Source organism: Polistes canadensis, unplaced genomic scaffold, assembly GCF_001313835.1.
Source record: "Polistes canadensis isolate GaletaPanama2010 unplaced genomic scaffold, ASM131383v1 scaffold_102, whole genome shotgun sequence".
NCBI classification, from domain to species: domain Eukaryota; kingdom Metazoa; phylum Arthropoda; class Insecta; order Hymenoptera; family Vespidae; genus Polistes; species Polistes canadensis.
In genome coordinates, this window is record NW_014569649.1 from 471,242 (window position 1) to 493,680 (window position 22,439).

The 22,439-nt window shown below is 32.1% G+C and overlaps 1 protein-coding gene across 10 annotated transcripts in view; it reads right to left on the reverse strand.

The window, feature by feature from the left end:
* The window catches only part of LOC106787488 (prominin-like protein), a 37,071-nt gene extending 15,766 nt beyond the window's left edge, over positions 1-21,305 (reverse strand). For all 10 annotated transcript variants that reach the window (XR_001381794.1, XM_014749865.1, XM_014749860.1 and 7 more), the window contains exon 1: positions 20,875-21,305. Coding sequence is in view for 9 of the 10 variants with exons in the window: in XM_014749865.1 (XP_014605351.1) it covers positions 20,875-21,235 (361 nt within the window). In the remaining variant the exon portion in view is untranslated. The remainder of the gene's footprint in view (positions 1-20,874) is intronic.
* Between the last annotated feature and the right edge of the window lie 1,134 nt (positions 21,306-22,439).

Consider the following 22,439-nt stretch of genomic DNA (forward strand, 5'->3'; position numbering starts at 1 on the left):
TAGAGCGTTACTTTAAAGGCATTCGTAAAGTGTAAAACGATATGTAAGTAACCTTATCGTCTCTCTCTTTCTCTCTCTATATATATATATATACACACACATATAGATTTATCGTGCTTATGCGAATGTACACGATACTTGTAGCACTTCCCTGCATTCTCTAGGCTTCCAAAGACGCGTACACGATAGAGTTCTTATTTGTTTTTTTTTTTCGTTTTGGCTCGAATCTCATGTGTAACGTCGGAAGCTAAAACCTGAACTCTTTCAAGCTATTTATCATAAGATACTTGGAGTTTTCTTTCTCATCTTGGACAGTGGATACACCGGAAGTATGCTGCTCGAAATATGTGTGACTTGATCTCCTACTGCGAAAATGATCAAATGTCATCCTATTTTATTTTCTTAATAATAATAATAATAATAATAATAATAATATGCATATCACAAGTTTGATTTATCTCGTGTATAATTATTTTCATGACAATTTTCAAATAAATTAGTTTAGTCATTGAATATATTAATATATTTGATAATTATACTTCTGACACATGAATAGATATTTCAAAACATTTTCTGATCGATGGCAATTACTTTTTTATTCGTAAAACAACGTAGAATCGTAATTGTTTATTTAGACGGGGAAAAAAATGTTTGAATAATTTAATACAAAAATACTTGTGGTATTTGGTTTAAATTAATTGATAAATAATTGCTTTGCATTAAATCCAAATGAAATTTTTCGTTCTACGGGGAAGTTTTCTCATTAGTACGGAACAAGGAATTGACCATGGCAAAATCATCGTACGAGGTCATTCCTGTTGGCTAGAATATCGTCATCGTCGTACTTCGATTCCCCGTTCACCATTTGTCCTTCGTGCTTATGTATATTTATATATACACACCCACACACACACACAACACACATACATATAACCTCTTAGAAAGTCATTACCGCTTCCTACGTAATGGCCATCTGAGTTACAGCAAGTAATTGCAGCGTTAATTTACGCGATGAATAAACGAAAATATTTACGTATTCTCGGGGAAAACACACACACACACAAAATAATGTGAATGAAAAAAATTCTTAATTATTTAAAATATTCAAGTATGTTTGTTTTTATTTATCCTTCTATAATGAGACATAATTATATGCCACAAAAGATCGAATAAAATCTTGTATTATTTTCTACTTTGGAGATCTCTCTCTCTCTCTCTCTCTCTCTCTCTCCCTCAATTTTTTTCTTCTTATATAACCGATATTTATCTTTCGCCATGATGAAATCATTCGTGAATGTGAACGATACCGAATGAATCAGAAGTTTAACAACACTCTCGAGAAATCAATGAGTTGGTTCAATATCATGAAATACCTTCCCTCTAATGCCGGATTAAAAAAAGGGAAAAATGAATGAATGAGAAGAAAGGAAATGCGAAGCTAGCTAAGGGTAAAGAACATTCGCGTATCCATTCTATTCTTTCGATGCTTTATACGATGAAAGATTATACCGAAATATCACGATTTATTCGGCAAAGGAGATGAAAATGTTAATTATTGCTACTTGTGCAATAAAGAATTTCAATAGAAAAATTGAAATGAGTTTTATTTAATATTTTTGAAAATCTATATATATATTCTCTTGAAACCATAATGAACGGTTTCACGTCATTAAAACGTTTGTGATCCGGAAATACCTTTCTAGGTAGAAGGGCACACAAAAGAACGTCTAACGAGAGAAGTAGCAGCAAAGTCTAGGAATTGACTCTGTATGTTGGAATAAAAGTAGTAGAGAAAAAAAAAGGGTATATGAAAAAGAGAAAGAAAGAGACGGAAAATGGAATAAAGAGAAGAAAGAAGTGGGTGAGAAAAATGGAGGGTCGTTACATGTGGTCAGCACTTGAAAACCAGTTGGTAACACGTGTGCCTAGTTTCGTTGCTTTATGCACAGGCACGAATGCTACTATGATCTTTTTCTTTCTTTTTTTTCTTTTCGGTCTTTTATGCGGTTACTCGCGTCCGTTTTATTCGAAAAATGTTCTCTAAAGCTTATCGAACACGCTAACTCTCAAGCTTGATTTTTTTTTTTTTTTTTTTTTATTAAAATTCAATATGAATATCTCTCTTCCAACGCATCTAATGTTTTATTATTATACAAATGAAATTAAATATAATATTTCGTCGCATTTAGAGAGATTTTCATTGGAATATTAAATAGCAATATAAAATAATTTATAATTCGCGTAAGAATAGTGTGGCTATCAATTTTTATTTCTTTACGTTACAAAAGCTATAATCAAAATAGAACACTTTGATAGATAATATTTTGTATATATATATAAATGAAGTGCATTTTTCTAAGATATAATTGTAGATAATATTTGAAGTACACACTATTGTTATCACGAGAGATGCTTTCAAAATAGATTGTGTCAATAAAACTGTGAAAAAATTCGAAGATAAGATGGAAGTTAGTAAAGGGTATTTAAAGTGTTTAGTTAAGTTGCATTCAGTTGTAACGACGGCCATCTTTCGCACGTTGTTGTTGAAGAAGAAGAAGAAGAAGTGGAGAAGGAAGAAGGAAGAATAAAGAAGAAGAAGAACGTTGACCAGTCTAATTGGTACTTTAACATTAATTGACTCTTCCCGAGTTTCTTTTCGGTGGTTGGCACAAGTCCAAGAAAAGAAACTTGCCGTTCTATCGAAGATCTTTTATTTCTTTCTATCTTGCTCCTTATTTTTCTATCTTTGTTTTTCTATTTTCGATTTTGATCTGATGGAGTAACGGCACGAACCATAAATTAAAATACCTTTAAATAAACCAAAGAGGTTAGATAACTGGAAATAAATACAATTCAAAAATCATATTTATCGAAAAAGAACAAAATTTGAATCAATTAGAGATATAATATTTCAATCATTTTCATGCCTAATGAATTTTACATAATATAATTTTCTTATTTTTTTTTGGAAAAATCAACTCTATAACAAATATATAAACTCATTGTTGACGTCAAACGAAGAACCTTGCTTTATTTCGTCTTACAAAAGAAAAGGAGAAAGAAAAGAATGAAGTATTCTACAACACGCTTTTCCATGCATTTCCCATATTGAACGTTTTTCAAATATGAAGTTCCCGTAAAGAAAAGAAGAATGTCAGGTAGAACGGAGGGTGATACAAGAGTGAAAGAACAGGTCGATATATATATACATGTATGATACACACACACATATATATATATATACAAGTACAATACTTTTAAGGGTAGAAAACAAAAGAATTTCGGCTAGAAGGCTTCTAAAGGAAAACAGATCCGGGTCGTATGGCTACGATTACGTTTACCCCCTCTGGCTCTGCCCACCCCTATCCCTTCCAACATTTCTAACCCATCCTTTTCGCTTTTACCCGATCCCCTGTTCTTCCCTTAGCCAAGGGCAGAGTGCCAACGGCCGATGGTTTAGACCGGTTACTGCACCTGCAGCAGTAACACACAAAGAGACACGATTGCACACCTATATATGTATCATACATATATATAGGAAGAGTTTGCGCTCGTTAAAATGGTGTTATCGTTGCTGCAGCAACGCCAACGAAACTGTCCGCGAACACATCAAACTCTACTAATCCTCAGCTACGTTACGTGTCATTCTCTACAATCTGCCCTTTCTTCCCTTCTACCTTCTACCTTCTTCTTCTGCTTTCGTATCATCTTTCCTTTCAACTTTAACCAATTCCCCTCCCCTATCACCGTCTTGATACTTTTACGTTCGAACAGACTTTGAAACGTCTAAAGACTTTTCCCGAAAGGTGACAGGATTCTAAATCGATGAACTTTCGTTAAATTCTTCGTGCCTTCTAAAGAATATTCCAACTCGAAAATTTCTTTAAAGTTTGATATCGTCTGATGTGAAAGTAAATGTTTTTTATTATTATTATTGAAGTAATTTTATTTGTATAGACACACTGGTAAATGTAAGGCTGTTTCTTTTTTGTTCTTTTTAAATTAACAGTACAAACGTGCCATAAGTACGATGCTTATAGAATACTTTGCATGTAATAAAAGGGAGATCTTAAAGGGAATCTCTGCGCAAAAACAAATGATAAAATGAGATGGGGAATGAAAAAGGTGGCGGCAGGTGCGTAGAACGTTCATCGGAACGTTCTCACACGGCTGGTGCATAAATATGCATTATACTATTCTGCAGCCTTAATTGCGGTGTTAAGAACTGACCCGACCTAACCTGTGCACCGTTAAGACGTGTGCGTTAAAAGATGGGGCACGATGTTACGAAAGGGCTTCTTATGACACGAAATTCTTGTTTTCTTTATTCGTTTTTTTTGTTGACCTGATTCAAATATATTTATTTATTGCATGTGTTGTCGATAATTGTTACAGGGATTAAGTAAGAACAAATAATTTTAATTTATTTTATAAATATAAAAATCATTTTTTTAATATATACCATTATAAACCGAAAAATTATTTGAATTATATTTCGTTTTCAATCTCTAAATAATTGTGATCGATTTAACAAGGTGTTATCATATATTTTTATGGTCAACTGTATATTCTCGAATATCGTTGATTTCAACGCGTATTGTATTTACGACGACGACGACGACGACGACGACACGTTCGTTCGTTCGTTTGTTCGATCGGTATGCGGGATTAGCCATGGCGTTTAATTGGAACTGACGAGCGTAAGTGCGACGAATAGAACGTGATTCGTTTGAAGCCATAAAGCGTAGCGAAAATGTCTGACGATTTTCAATTCTCGACTTATAACCGTATAGATAAATGTATATATATATATATATACAGATATATTTATCCTACGCAGTAGATAGATACATATATATTAAAAAGTAAATAAGATCGAAATGGAAAATGAATTATTGATTTATTTCCGATAAAAAGTCAACGAATGTTATTCCATCAGTAGCAATATGGAGAATATAACGAAATTGTCCGTAAAAGATCGATCTGTGTCACGTTACCATGCAGAAATACATCGCGTTCCAAATATGGTCAATACCATACAAAACCATACAATATAATTTGGTATTACCTCATGAAACACTTCATTAATTCGAAAATATCAAATAAATGTTACGTTGATAGATTTTCTACGAAAATAAATTGAATAGTTTTTTTTTTTTTTTTTCGTGAAGACGATGACGAATCGACTCGTTTATTTCCACGATTAAGTTAGGGGGGGAATGGTTTTTACATTAGTCATCCTCCGTCATAATTTATATCGAAAGGAAGAGAACGAACACCTTTTTATTTTATCTTATGATAAAAAAAAAAAATTAAGATATATAGATTTGAATATATTCTGACATTCATTACTAGGATTCAGACATTCTTTTATTTTCTTTTTAGGTGCATTCTCCTTGCGTAAACCCCACCACCATAATGGATCTTGAGGTGTCTCTCTCGCTTATCTTCATGCTACGACGCGCACGACGAGCATGCAAAGGGTGTTCCCTTTATTTCCTGTCGTCGCGTGAACACGTACAGCATACGAAAGATCTACGGGAAACCGTCATATGCAGTCGGGAGTGAACGTTCATCGGAGTTTACTAAAGTTTTACGATTATTTTCTAAAGAGGAGATTACAAGTTGGAACGGAAAATTTATTTTACTTTTGAAATATATAATATATAAAACAAAAAGAGAAAAAAAAGAAAAAGAAAAAAAAAAATCATCTCAGACTGCATCGAAGAGGGTAAGCCGTTTTACCGATAATCCATGAAAGCTTAATCTCTTGAAGAAAAGAAAAAAGAAAGAATGAAAGAAAGAATGAAAGAAAAAGTAAAGAGGGATTTCTATTAAGCCTATCTATCCGAACACCTCCAACAATTTTCCAAGCTATAGACGTTTATTCGCAAAAGAAAGGAAGAGGTCCTCCCCCCCACCCACTCTGGCGCCGAGTGGTTACTTATATGAACAAAATAAAGAAAAATGAACATTTTCAACCGTTATTAATGAAAATGTTTCGTGCTCTAGCTTTACTAGGTTTATACAAATATACATACATACGTACTACTACGTAGTCATCAACTATTTATCCAGCAGAGTAAATGTTTGTCTTATCCGAGGATCGTCAAAGGCCGTTAGGAGGAGGGTTAGATGAAAGAGAAGAACACGCTTACTAGATATACGTATGGTTTGCGTAGAACCAAACGTCGAGACCCCTTCGAACTTCGTATGCACCCCTTTCCACTCCCCTCTTACTCTTCACTCATCAGATTCCTCTATAACGCTCAGTTCGTTTGACCTGGCCCAGGAAAGCCGAGGACTCATCGAGCAAGCTTCTTCTTACTTTTCAAGAAGACCCTCTCTTTCTTTTTTTATTCTTCAAACTCTTACTATACCTGTATTGTCGCTACTTAAACGAGTAATTTATTACAACGATCTCTCTTCTTATTTTTTTCCCCTTTTTTATATTAAAAATGTTCTTATATATATATAGTATATATTTTTATTTAGCTTAAAGACCATGAATTAAACTTTGCTTGCTTATCGTCTATTACTTACAAAGCTATTTTAAGATATTCATTCATCTCGTTCATTTACTTTTTCAATTCCTCTCTCTCTCTCATATTTCTACTATTTTTTTTATAAAGAATTATCCTTTTCATATTTTCACTACTCGCTAATTATCTAAATTGATGATTATATCTGTTATCTTGTAAAATAATATAATATTAGAAATGTCGATGAAATCAATATTACATTAGCAGTAAAACACATGATATCGAGAAGAAATTAAATATTATTTAAAAATTATTTATAGAAAGGCTGGATAATAAATATGATAAGAATTTATTTAAGTTTTCCATAGAGAAATACGAAGAAATTTTGTCTCCAATCCAATATATAGGAAATATCTACGTAGATATATATATATATATATATATATATATATATATAGCACAGATCGAGATGATTATTATCAGCAATCTGTCGCAGTAGTAGCAGCAGTACCTGGATTTTCTCGAGCTCTTTTTAAGCTACCACCACCGTGATTCGTGAGAAACTACCTTATACGATTCCTTCCTTGTACCTTTTATTCTCTTTATTCGCAAAAATCATCTCCTCGAGCGAACGTTCTTCGATGGCATACTTTACGGGCCAATAAAGTTGACGATAAATCGACGAGAAACTTTCCTCGGTAGTTTCGATTTTGACAAGGAAAGACGAGAAGGAATTGGGGGGATGGGAAAAAGGTAATACCGTCGGGGGGGGGGGGGGGGGGGGGGGATGGACGTTTCCTTTTATATTTCTTTATTTTTCTTCTTTTCTTGACTTCTTTTTTTTTTTCTTTTTTTCTTTTTCTTCATGTCTATTACCAAGAAAAAAATAATAGGTTGTGTGAACGGTTTTAGTACAGTTATAAAAGTGTTTTCCAACTGATCGAAATAGCGGTTAGTTAAAATAAAGGAACGAAAATAAATGATAATTATTTGATCCTGGAAATATAGAAGTTTCTCCGAATATAATTTTACTTCGGTTGTTTAATGATCTGAATCCCGGTCTACGATGAGAGCTCTACTTAAATCGGGATCATGTATTGCGAAGCAGGTTATTTATTTCGTAGATTATTATTTACGAGACTTTCATCGTTTAATACGGTCGATGACGATCGCAAGTGGACGATGTAATTACAGAGAGATGGAGTACAACGAACTTACGTCTTGTAAATTGTACCTTGTAAAGACATCCTTTTCATGTATGAATTTATGAATGCATGAATGGTAAGTATATATTATTTACCTACATTTAATAATTCCGGTTTCACATAGTCTATTGCGAAAATTTAATTAAAATTTTTTTCATATACTTTCCATCGGGTTTGTTTATTTTTAACAGTTTCGTTTTTTTTAATTGTTGGACTATCTGCTCTTGTCAGAGAGAAAGAAAGAAAAAAAGAAAGAGAGAGAAAGAAAGAGTGGAAGTTTCATTCTTCGAACTTACGAGCGTTCTAATTCCCTTCTTTCATTATTCTTTACTTTTCCTTTCGCTCTTATATGAGAGATATTTCTTCGTGGATGTATAAAAGATACGCCAGAGACGAGGAAAAGGCAACTAATGAAAGGTATGGAAAAACGAAATGAATTTAGCACTATAAATTTGAAGAAGGGGACTCTTTTTTTGAATACAATAATAAGAAGAACTAGGACAAAAGAGGTAAATCAAATTGAAGTTTCATCGCTGGTAAAAAAAAAAAAAAAAAAAACGTATTGAAAATGAATGGAAATTAATGAAGATAATAATTCCAACTTTTGGATCAGTTAAATAGAATTTCTCTGTGTGTGTGTGTGTGTGTGTAAAAGTAAACTTTACTTTAATATACTTCGTTTTACTGAATTAACCAGATGCATATGCTTATAAAATATGTGTGTGCGCGCGTATAAAAATACCTCAGTAAACGGTTCTATTTTACAAAGACTATTTCTTTTACATTAAAAGCTGTTCCTCCTTTTTTATCGAAGAATTTTCGCGGTAATTTAACCAAGAATTGGTGGCACGAAAGGAACGCATTTTTGAGCAAGTTAAATGCAGCTAACTTTACAAAAGATGGCTTCGAATCAAATTGAAAGAAGTTTATGGTTGAGAGAGCTTCTATAGTTACGAAATTACAGAGGAAAGCACGCAATAGGTATTTATAAAAAAAAAAAAAAAAAAAAAGAGAAAAATGTAACAAATAGAAATGGAAATAAAAACTGAATACGTATAGGTTGAATGTTTTTATTAAATAAAAATATAAAAATAAAAATAAAAAAGAATCAAGAGAACAATCAAATGATGTATTCAATTTCGTTCGAAAGAAATTAATTGAATAAAAAATAACATCTGATATCCCAATCTCCGTAATTCGTTCTCCATTCGTTAGAAAATTTTTCATAGAAATAGTTTGATAAGCTATTAATAGTAACAGCAAAATATCCATGTAGAAAAATTCTCGACATTACTTCCTACATATTAACTGCAACGCCATTGGATTAGACCGAACAATGGACGTGGTATAAAAATTTAATTGAAATTCCTCTCTCTCTCTCTCTCTCTCTGGAACATCGTTCGCATAGTTATACTTGAAAAATATGCAATATCGAATATGAACGTAGGGTATATTTGAATCAAACATCGTTAGTACGTCAAATAAATTCATTTAAAAATTGACAAAAATTCGACCTACGGATTTATTATATATTTTTTTTTTTACGAAATACTTCAAAATCATTCTTTACTAGTAATAAACGCAGTACTCTATATTTTTTTTTGCTTTTGAAAATGGAAAACTCTCGACGGAGTAGAATATTCGAATCTATTTTTCAATATCACATCACGTCAATATGCATTCGTGGAAATTGTTTGTTTGTTTGCTTTTTTTTTTTGTACTTTATATGCAAGATTAGTAATATAGAAAATCTATTAGATGGGACACATATACATATACATATTTTAGAAATGAGAACGTTTCTCGTATAATTGTGCATAAACGTGTCCTTATATAGGGTGTGCCAATGAAAATCCGGTTCCTGAGAAGCCTACGAGAACAGGTACTAGTTTTTACGAAGAACTCCCCGTTTACGACATTCTTTCTCTCGGTGGAAGATCGAGTTCTACCGAAGAACCAATCACCAAGTCCACTTCTCGCATTTAATCGTAAAGAAAACTTCGTTAAACTTTTCATCCTTTTGCTATCGTCATTGAACGTGTCGTAGAGATGCCATACGATGAAGTAGAAAATTAATCGTACTCGTTGTACATAAAAAAAAAAAAAAAACGAAACTTACTCGAATACCTTATAGTATTCATTTCAAAGAAATTCAGTTTAAATACAACTTTCGACTATTTTTTTTTTCTACACCGAGCAATTAAAAAATTACTTTACAATTTGAGTTTAAGCACGTAAACCGCTAACACACGAACACACATTTGGTCGGATTAAAAACTTTTGAACGTAATGTAGAAACAATTTTATATATATATATATAAAAACAAAACAAAAAGTTTTTCTTGTCGAAGCTTAGAACTTTCCAACCCATCCACGGTATATATCACAAGTTCTAATTTAATTAAATACAAATAAACATAATGCATTTTGTTAAAAAAATAAAAAATCATAATTATAATACACGTTTAATACACGATGTTCCAAATGATCACGAAACCAAGCAAGATACCAAGTATGCCAGACCTTTGACTGCTCTCATCCTAAAAGCGAGTCCCGTTTTTCTCCTGTAGTTCATGCAAACACATACAAACGTTTAAGTACACGCACGTTCGTGTACCGTACGTGCCAATGCACACGATGCACGAAACCACTTCGATATGGGTATACATATATATACGTATTGTACACGAACACGCGTTGCACACGTTAATCCCTGTCTCGAGATGCACATACATACATACATATATATATATATATATATATATATACATACATACTTGGAAACTGGAAGTTCAACGCGCTGCTTAAGCGACGATTAAGCGCCATAAAGCGAAAACGTGTCCCAGCTACGCGAGTACTCGGGTTTAAACGGTGCTCTGGGTATCTTATGACGAAGTTTACAAATCGAGTAGCATGTTTCGTCCACGTACAAGTCGAATTTCGCGTAGGGAGAACTCAGGAGGGTGGTGTTTTCATTTTTTTCCCCCTTTGTATTCGCACGAGTAGTTATCGCATGATAATCAAACCATTAATCTTTAATTTCGAATATTTATTAAAGAAATATATATATTCATTACGAAGATTTAACTTTTCTCATGATAAAAAAATAAAATAAAATATTAGTTTATAAATAATATTATTATATATAATCAATTAACTGTGATCGAAATGATTCTACTCGGATATATGTGGAAAAAATAGTTATCGTTTGTTCTATTCAATTAATTAATTATAAACTATAAAAGAAAATATTGTTATTTCATCGTGATGAGTATTAAATTGACTATATCTTTTTATCTTATATAATTATCTATTTAAATCTAAATAAAAATCGATATCATAAATCAACCTTAAAATTTTTTCGGTTGATATGTAAAACATTAGTTTATATCAGCACACACAAAAAAGAAAAAGATGAAAAGATTGATTAGACAAGAAGACCAATAAGAGAGAAAGAAAAAAGATGTTTTCTTCGTTGATTGTGGAATTTCATAGGCGCGAGAATCGAACGAGATTACAAAGAAAGAGAAAGAGAGAGAGAGAGAAATATTCATCAGAGATCTTTGGTTTATCGGCTATCTTTCTATCAAACACGATTAAGATCTTAATCAGAAATCACGTGTATCTAAATTGGGATCGTAGTTTGGCCTAGAGAGATTAATGAATGATTGTATGGATGAATATAAAGAAAAAAAAACACGAAGAGGAAAAAGAAGAAGGAAGAGTCAGAGAAAGAAAGAAAGAAAGAACAATTTTGTAAGATAAATTTGACTAGATGAAAGCATATGTATTATATGTCTAGCAATTAAACTCTCGGTAGCTTTTAAACAAATTAATTATTTATTTATAAAGTATAATCTCGTACATCTCTTTTATTCCCCAAATCTTTTTTTTTTTTCCTTAAAAAAAAAAAAAAGATAGAAAAGATGCAACGAGAATTTGATAATATTGTAATATCAAGATATCAAAATTGTTATGCCTAATTACATATATATAAGATGATTATTTTTCACGATGAAACACAAATATTGAAATCGATCCTATGTATAATATAAGGGATTGCTTTTAATGAAATCAAATCCGTCTAGAGATAAAATAATGAATAATTCATTCGATTCGCGGCTATTCGCTTTCGGTGAACAAAGTAATAGTAATGGTTGACGTCGTCGTCGTCGTCGTCTCCCGCTCGGACGATCACGAGGATATCTCATCGACGTCGAGAATAAAGCTTCGGAGAGTCTTTGTTAACGCCGTTAAAACTCGCTGGACCGTAGAAAGACTCGTAGTCGCGTTAGTAAGTCCCGTTCGACGAGATGACGACACTTGGAAATTCAAAGTGTTTGCCGCGCCAGCGAACTTTGCTCGTTCGTGTTCACGTATCCACTTCGACGTGAGATATATAGACGTAAAAGATTGGATAAAAAGGAGACTACTACGGAAAATAAGAAACTAGATTTTATGACAAAAAGTATGATGGTGGTAAGGGAAAGAAAAAAAGACAAAATACGAAATAGAGAGAGTAAGAGTGTGTGAGAAATATATATGTATAGGGGTAATAAATAATTAGAAAATTATTTATGTATTACATTTTTGTGCGTATTCTTGTATGGTACTAGCTGCAGCTGAACTTCTATTATTTTTTATTTTTTTATACTACCATTCAAAATTTCTATGCAAATATGCATACATATTGATCTAGATTCGCATGATTCGTGAACAATTTACATGGAAATTCGGTACGTATATATTCCCAGTCTGTACCATAGTTTGAGGAAATCAAATTTGGTTGGACGTAAAATGTCGCGAGTCTATCTAAAAAAAAAAGTCGTATTTTCTCCAGCTCCCCTTTTCTTTTCTTTCTTTTCTATTTAAAACTCTGTGGGCATGGGGGGTTTGTCATTTTTTCTTTTTTTTTTTTTAGAAACGGGAATGTCTACCTCATTAACGTCTCTCTTTGTTATCGTGATATTACTTCGTTACGTTCACCAAAGGAACCTTTTTTTTTTGGGGGGCGGGGGGTCTATTCGTTCTCATTGCATACGTCATTCAGAAAATTTCACGTAGACAATAATGCAATTATTCGTACTCTCCATGATGAATAATTTTACAACGAATATAACTCCACGTCGTCGCATGTCTAATATATAACGAAATTAACAACAAACTGATGTGAAATGATTTTTTTTATTCGATAGAATTTATTGTTCAACAATGGTACACAATCTACAAAATCAATACTCATTGTAAAAAAAAAAAGTACTTTATCGGTAAATAATAATCATATTAATTTCGTAAAATATATTTAATAAAAAAGAAAAAGAAAAAAAAAACACAATCAGAGTCAAAATGAAATATAATAACCTGAATAATAATCTTTACACTTCCAATATACATATATATATTACTATTCCATAAATAGTAACAGTAGTGGATACTTCAAACTACTTTTAAAATTGCCGATCTTTGCGGTTTTCTAAGCAACAAGAATTCAAATTAAAAGCGCAACAAGAGAATTAAAATCGAAGTATTACCGAAGTAGGATGTCGAACGTGACCCCGAGCAAATTTTAATTAAACGCATAAGTAGAACACCGAAATCAGCACGAATCGATCAGACGTGGTTAATCGGCTCGGTGCTCTAGAAAAAGCGGCCAAGAGAAAAAGAAAAAGAGAGAAAGAAAGAAAGAAAGAGAGAGAAAGAAAGAGAGAGATGAAGGGAGGAAAGGAAAAAAGATAAAGGAAGTCTCGTTTTGTGTTGTCATCAAGATGAGTAACTCGTATTAGAATTAAGATTACGAACATGAGCGAATTAATATTTTTTTCCTCTTCTTTTTCTTTGATAACGATCAGTGACAAGAAAGAAATAAGAATTTTAATTTTTCATAGGAAAAAAAAAACAAAATAAAAAGAAAGAATAATCGTGTTGTTATCTTTCGTTTATCAATCTTTTATTAACTATATCTGTATTAGGAATTATTATCATCCTATCGGGTTTTTTGATTTATTCGAAAGGATGTAAACAACGTAATATTATATCGTTTTATGAGTTTCAATAAAAGTGAATTTTTGTATTTACTTAAATTCATCAAACATACGTACGAACGTTAAAAAGAATCTTATTTCATTTACGATTAAAAGTGCTTTAGAGATTAAACATCTACATATAGGAAAATTAGGATATACCACGATTATTCTGATATATGATTAATCATTGTACACAAGAATTTCATGATAATATACAAAAAGACTGATTCATACGATTCATATCTATTATTCGCGTCACGATCGTGCTATAAGATAAAATTACGTTATAAAAAAAGAAGAATAGAAATTGATCTTTCAACGCGATTCAAATTATCTCAGAGAATTGATTAGAAACAATATATAACAAGTATTTCTTTATTTATATACTTCTAACATTTTTTCATTATTCGTTATTATTATAATTCTATATAAAATATCGTGTAAAATAAATCAAATGATAGAACCACACATATAGAATCTATCAAGGTTCTTCTATTTTTTAACTTAATTTCCTTCGCTCATATCAGATCGAATACTGATCTTTTTTTTCCTACTATCTAAATATACAAACACGTACCAATATAAATCAATTCGCAAGTTATCAGTTCGTTGCTTAGAATAGTAATTTAATTATCCGTAGAATGTTTAAATGTTTATTAATAACGTTATTTTATTTTTACTGACACTAACAACAGTGTACAGAAATAAAGTTGAACGAAATGAATTACATATTAAGAAAATATTTAAGAATGCTTTTGCATAACGTGTAATTCAATTTCGATTTCTAATTTACAACGAACATTCTCGTTCGATCGTAGAAACTTTCTTTGCAATGTTCACGCATACGATCTCCTATATGTAATTTAGTGAGGGTGGAAACAGTGGGAGGAGAGAAGGAGGAAAAGGAGGAAAAAAAAGAAAAGTAAAGCTTGCAATTGTAGACTCTCACTCACGCCATATGTACGACACGCATGTGATGACGAATTGCCATGTGTATTCGCAATTGATTTTACTGTATCGACAGGGAAAAAAATATTCCGCAAACATCTGCTTAAACATAGTATAAATGGTAAACGTGTTAATTACAAGTATTCATTCAGAATTAATAAACTTTCGATTTTCGTTCGCGTGTTTAGAATCTAGGAATATAGTTTAAAACTACCGGGCTGCTTTTCCCTCCAGATGCTAATTCGTAATTAAATTTTCGGCCAATCTTCGTTTTAAAAAAAAAAAAAAAAAAAAAAGTAAACAAAATTAATAAAATTATATAAATTGTTGTATCATTTACTAGTGAAGGAACATTGAAATTTTTGTGTTCGTAAATGATTCTAAGCCTAAATATTGTTAAAGAAATTTATTTTTAATAGAGGAAGTTAAGTATTGATCAAGTGTTTTAATAGTTAAATTTAAAAAAAAAAAAAAATAACAAAAAGAAATAATAATAAGTAATAGTAAAAAAAAGATAATAATTAATAATATTAAATAGTACTATTATTTATCGACATTCATTATGCATATATCCAAGAGATATCTCATTTCCTTTATCTAGTAACTAGTAAGTTTAATGACACAGCAAGAGATAAGCGAGATTTTTCTTTCTTTATTCTCTTTCTTATCTGTTCTTTATCAAAGATTAAGCGGAGAACGCGAGAAAAGACGATTATTTCCTGTCTATAAATAAAATAAGAATTTCTTAATTTTTTTTTTTTTAATCATTTCTTTCTTTCACACCGTGTTGCGTATCTCCTTTTATCAAATGCATTTCCCATGAATTTTAAAACGTTCCAACATGCGTACGTTGAATTCTCTACAAAGAGAATAATAAATCCTATAAACTCGGTAGAAAATATTACTACGACGATGTATTGTCGAATAAATATATTTAGTAGAAATAAAGAAATATATATATATATACTTTGTACTGAAAGAATATCTTTTCCAATCTCACGTTCTCCTTGACACAGTTTTGAACTTCTCTCACGTCTCTTGTAATCATAAACACGATTACGAAAAAAAAAAAAAAATAAAAATAATAAAAAAAAGAAAAAGAAAAGAAAGGAGAAGAATGTCTTCATATTTCAAATAAAATTCTATGATAATCAATCACAAGGATATATTTCAATAGATATTTAAACGAAAGTTCTCATTCAATCAGATTAATCCGATATCTAATTGTAAGGGTTTAATAATTATTTCCGTGACGATCGATAGATAAATCCTAATTAATTAAAGTGAACGCGCTAAGAGAGGACAAAGAACGGATATAAATCTGACATCGGAGTTTATATATAAATGTGCGTGGTTATTGCGAAAAAAAAACGACTAACAGAATTCACGAGAACACACTTGAGGTAACTTTTATCTTTTTTTCCCTATCTTTCCTTCCTATCCTTCTTCGTATTTTCTTTTAATAGAGGGGAAGTACAAGAGAGAAAAAATGAGAGAGACAGAGAGAGAGAAAGAAGGGGAGAAACAGACAGACAGAGAATAGATAAGGTTGAAATTTGTGAGGTCTTTTGTGTGAGAGTCGAAAATCGATCGAGTGAACGACGAGTTGTACATATCTACAGGTAGTAAGCATTATTCATCGACGATCGAACGTCTGTGAGAAAAAAAATGAATTTAAGTAAGTGTGTGCATGTGAATGAGATAGAAAGAGAGAGAGAGAGAGAGAGAGAGATACGTGTATATATATAGTCTACAAAGCACCCTTTTCCGGTAGGTAATGGTAATAAAATTGAATCGAGCTGCCGCAACAGGAAAAGCTAGGATATTCAGGCAGATTCATTCGTAGCCACATGTCGGAAACGTTTGCCAGTGGCAGTGAATGACAGGACGAGATAATACATTTTTCGTCAATCCACGTAAATGGAACTAGCTTCGCTGGCTTTAAGTTAATTTCGTTAATGTCGACTCTATTCGGGTAGACTTTTGCAATAAGCGGAATTATCAACTTGTATTTTCTCTCGTCTATAGCAGATTATAATTTTTCCAATTATGTCTTTTTCCTTTTAGATTCTTTCTTATTTTATCTATTACGATGTTTCTTATTATATATATATATATGTATATCTATTATGAATAGAATTTTGTATGTGTCTATTTTATTTAAGTAATAATTATATTTTTATATAATATATATTTTTTGTTAGTTTTGTTCTTGAAATACATACTTTAAAGGAAATAGGATATTACGAGTTATTTGTACTCAGAAATAAAATACAATGAATTATTATATTTATATTTCAACAGAAATAGGATATCTCTAGCTTTCTACGTTTTATAGTAGCGTTACATTTTATATACAAAATATTCGAGTTTAATTGATCGAATATTTTATAAATTGTTTCACGGTACATATATATATATAAAATACAGATTACAATAAATGATTCAAATATATGAAAGATAATTGATATTCGTTAGTACTTTTATCGGCATGCTCGCGCAAACGCTAAAAACCCCATTAAAGTAATAGAATATATTTGCCCCGTTAATCTTTAATTAACAATTTATTTATAAATTATCGTCGTCGTTGTTCTATAAGTTCAATGACGTCGTTTGAAAAGATCATTTCGTATTATATTACATCCTCGCGATCAAACGGAACAAAAGAAAATTGAACGATAGGAGATCCGTCAACTGATTAAGGATGATCCATACCGTTAGTGATGCCGTTACGCGTCAAGTATTCAAAAGAATGAGGGAGAACAAAAAAATGACGTTTATCAGCACGTATCTAATCGTGATCTATCGTAATATACGATATGTGTATATTTACTGTTTCATTTTTCGTCGATTTTAAATATGAAACAAATAGAATTCGCGATATATAAATGTGTAAGGGGATAAAAGAAATGTCTACTTAAAAAATTTTTCTAACAAAATAATTATTTATCGATCGTGTTTTAAAATGAATATACAAAACAAAAGAGAATGCAAAATTAATGATATTATTCGTATATAAAATTTATTACAAAATGTTTTATCTTTTCGAACGCGAAGTAACGAAGAATTTCATTCATAAAAATAATACGAACAAATGTAGTTGTCATGTAAGTTTAACAAGACGATATATACGATAAATACACACAACCAACAACTCCATGGATTGTTATCGTTGACTGCACTACTTTCTTCGTTATCAGTTTTATGACCGGATACGAATCCTATCCTATTCATATTTCGAGAGAAACTGTGCCTACTACTATAACTTATCGCATTTCCGGGAAGATCATAGCAATGTACGCGCAATCGTATCACGATTATCAATAATTCAATTATGCTACCGTTAAGAATTATGTATTTCGTTTTGTAAATCTTTTCCCCCCCAATCTTTCATCGATCATTTGACGTAAAATTTAATTCATTTTATGAAATAATCACAAATACATCGTAGTTCTCAATAATTCAATAAACGAATTTAACGTTTAAACAAAAATAAAAATTATTAAATTATTATTTTGTATGTAACACACACACACACACACACACACACTCTTATTCACTCTTTCTCTCTCTCTTTCTCTCTCTTTTAATTCCATCCAAGTAATGGGATTTTTCTTAGCGTCAAGATTAAAATTAAAATCGTATATTTTAAAGGTAGAAATAATGTTTTCCCTGGTAGAGTTATCGAAGAACGAAAAGAGATCGGGCGAGTGCATTCATCGAAACATTCGAACAATCCAACACACCGTGCTCCATTTCGACGGGAGAAAGTCCCGATGGACGTGAGCTGAGTTAATGATTCTGAAGCCGATTGATATTTGCGCGCAGACGTCATTCGAAAATAAATTCATTGACGAGCAGAAAAGTCGATTCCGTATTGCCAGGGAAATAGTGTGTCTATGAACAAAAAAAAAAACTGAGAAAGAGAGAGAGACAGACAGACAGACAGACAGGCTGGTGAACATCTCTACTGGGTGATGACGAACACGTTGTGTCGTCCACTATCAACTTCCTGCTAGACGTGAACCATACTAATGAGAGAGAGAGAGAGAGAGAGAGAGAGAGAGAGGTGTTCTCTTTCTTTCTCACACTCATATATTTACCACCACGCGTACGGGTCGTTGATCCAACTAAAAGAGCATTGCATTCAGTGTTATCTCGCCAGACTTTTAAAATAAAGTTCAAATAAAGTGTGAAAGAAAGAAAGAAAGAAAGAAAGAAAGAAAGAATAGGGGGAAAGAAAGAAATGTAAAAGACTTGCAAATATAGTTGCATGGTTTCCCCCCGCCGGATGAATCGCGTACGAAAAAGTATATTCCTTCTCTTTCTCACTTTCTTTACTTTTTTTTTTTCTTTTCTTCTTTCTCTCCCTTCGAAAAGTCCCATAAGGCTGGCTGTGTGCACTTGTCTCGACGTTGCAGACGAAAAAAAAAAAAAGAGAGCTAACGGCTTGACTATCCAGAAGAAGAAAGAGAAAATATACAAAGAAAGAGAGAGAGAGAGAGAGAGAGAGAGAGAAAGCAAATCTATCAGAGATAGAGAATATGTGAAAGTAACACGTCTTGAAAAGCCTAGATAACATTTTTATCATTCATCGATGATTATTGATTGACTCGATACAAGAATCTAATACTATTTCAAATTAAGATAATATTACGATATTATTACGTATTTCTGTTGTATAAGGAATGTGTAACGTAACAATCAAGAAATGACTTTATCCGTTCGTTCGTTCGTTTGTAAGATATCGATACAACAGATATAATATTTCGTATAAGCAAGCAGTAGAGACAGGGAAGAATCCGGTTCTTTCAGAACTGGTTCAAGTATTAGCTCTTTGGATGTTGTGTGTTCTACGATTGGAGAAAAGCTCAATGCTATGATAGAAATAGAATTAATTTCGTCGATGTTAGTTGACATTGTTTTTTTTTCAAACGAAACAGTATATAATTTAATACGTACGTATTATGTATAAACTAATTATAAAAGAGGAATTAACAAATTTATTTTATCAATTTTTGTTAACTTACAATTAATCCATTTTCGTAATTACCAGCATGTATATTTGTCGGATAAAAAGCTCGCTTTTTTTCTATCGTCGATGTATGACTTCTATCGAAAATCTATACCCTCACATTTATTATCATTGCAATCGTTTTTTCTTCGTAGTTGCGATAATTCGTTATCCGATTTACTCGACCTGCATATACGGTGTTGCTAGGTCGAATGTATACTCGAGATATCTAAATACGGCATGTTTGACATAGCCTACTAACTATATCTAATGATTTTTTTGTCGACATTATATAATAATAATAATAATAAAAAAATAATAATAATAATAATATATCTAAATAAAATACATTTGATAAATATGAATCTTAAATGGAATCGTCGTATGCATAATAGTCAAACAAGACTTTGGTTACTAACCCACACAAATATATATATATGTATCTCTATGTTACTGGAAACAAAGAAAACCATCAATTAACATCGAAAAATCAAGAAAATTCAATAGAGATAAAAAATCAAAACGTGTTTGTTTTATTAAAGATAAATTTTAATAGGAACATCTATGAATTCATATAGTCTAGGAAAATTTCGTTCAAAATACACACATCGATCGATTTCTTGCTGCTACTGCTGCATGTAATTATCTTGAGATAATGAATCTTTAGTATATAAAAACAAAGTAAGAAATAAAGAGAGAGAGAGAGAGAGAGAAAGAGAAAACAGAGATTCTTTTTTATAGTGGAATGAAAGGTCGCTTGACAGCGATCTGTTTACCAACAAGCTGCCGGCCATTTTCCCGCGGCCCTGGTGGCGCAGGGCGTAACCGTACTTTCCTAAGAATCCCTATATGTTTCATTTATTCGTCCTGAATTAAACAAAATATATTGATGCTTTAACAACAACAAGGAGGTCCCATGTTTCGTTAGCATGAACGGAAGGAGACAGAGAAAAGGATGAAAACAGCAGGGTGGTGATGTGCGTAGGTGGAGAGTGTTGCTTCGTCTGATGATGTGCGTGGTTGTGCGTGCGCGCGAACGAGAGAGAAAGAGAAAGAGGGAGAGATGAATGGAAGGGGAAAGGACGAGACACAAAAAAAGAAAGAAAGAAAGAGAGAGAGAGAGACGAAAGCAGATCAAGGGAAAGACAGAGAAAGATACATATAGGTATATATATGTATGTAATAATTATAACTTGATTTACCTTCTGGATAAGCCTGTTTACTTTGAACAACATCGATGAACATGTTGGTGACGTTGTAAAGCTGTCCCATTCCTTTAGGATTGAACTTGGTGGTGGCGTTGTAGGGTAGTCCTGTCGTGTTGACGGTAGTATAATTAACAGCTTGCGAGGCCATAATATCATTCAATTGCCGATCAAGATCTTCGCTGATCACTCTCATACGATTCGCCAGACTTTCTTGCGAGAAAGCCGGCTGTGAAGATATAAGAATAAGGATGACGAGGAGGGTGCCAATGGCAACGCGAAACGGGGGATGATGATAAGGAGCAGCATCGCGAGCGTTTGCCCGAAGGCCACAGTCGCGAAAAACACTAAAGAACATCGCTAATTAAGCGACTTGCGCCCGGGACGCGTCGCTACCGACTGATCGACGCTTGCTTCGCGCCGACTAGCGGAACGTCAGAAATTCGGAACGCTAACCCCCACTCCCTTCCATTCGACATATCTCGCTGTGGTTCCACTCGCTTCGGTTCCACTCGTTTCTCACGTTCCAACGTACGCCATCTAGTCGTGTTTTATCCTTCCTTACTAACCGGTCGAGCCGTGCACGCGGTAATTTCATATTTATAGAATTCACGCGTATTGAGTAATGTAATATAAAATATGATAAGCTTATTTATGATATACTTGATTTTTTTTTTTTTTCATTAGAATTTTGTTTATCTCTTCGAACTTCTCTATTCGAGAATATTTTTAATATCAATTTGTTTTTTAACACACACACTTTATATTTATATTTTTATGAAATATTTTTCTCTTATTATAAAATGTTTTGTTTTGTATGAACAAATTAAAAGTAATTAATATGTTTAGTCTTGGCGAAAGATATAACGTTCTTTTATCTATATACTTTCGACGTTAGTCGCTATTATACTCCAATTATCTCAATGATAGACTACTATGATGCTGCATTACGTATTTCTCACATAATAAAGACGCAACACACCGTGGAAAGGGAAAGCAGCATGTCTGTTGAGCATTATCGTCATCGCAGTCTCAAGTAAATTAGTGTGAGAACGAAGAATGAGAAGATTCTAATTCGGTTGCCGTTAAAATGAATGCGTCACTCAATTTCTTTATTGTTTGTAAAATTCATTCGTACTTACCTCGTTCTTTAATGAGCGTGTATGCTTGAATATTATACAAAAGAAATATTTGGAATCAAAGAAATGAAATTAAGCAAATATACGTGTTAATCATTTTTGCTCGAATTAATTCTATCGCGATCGGATTGTAACTAATTATTCTCAACGAAACATTAAAAATAATTAATTTCCAATTTATAGAGATCGTCTGAAGGAGTATTTCTTTTATATACATTCTCTCTTTTTTATGCTCGAATGTGTAAACTTTCACAAAAGAACCTGACTCATGAATTCATTAAATCAAGCGTGAAGGAGAGATCCTATCGCAATTAAAAACAATACTGCATAATTAAGCGAGGAAAGTAGTATTACGACACTGAAATAACACAATCGAATTACGATTAATATACTTTTTTCCTTTTAATAAAATTTAGGAAAATT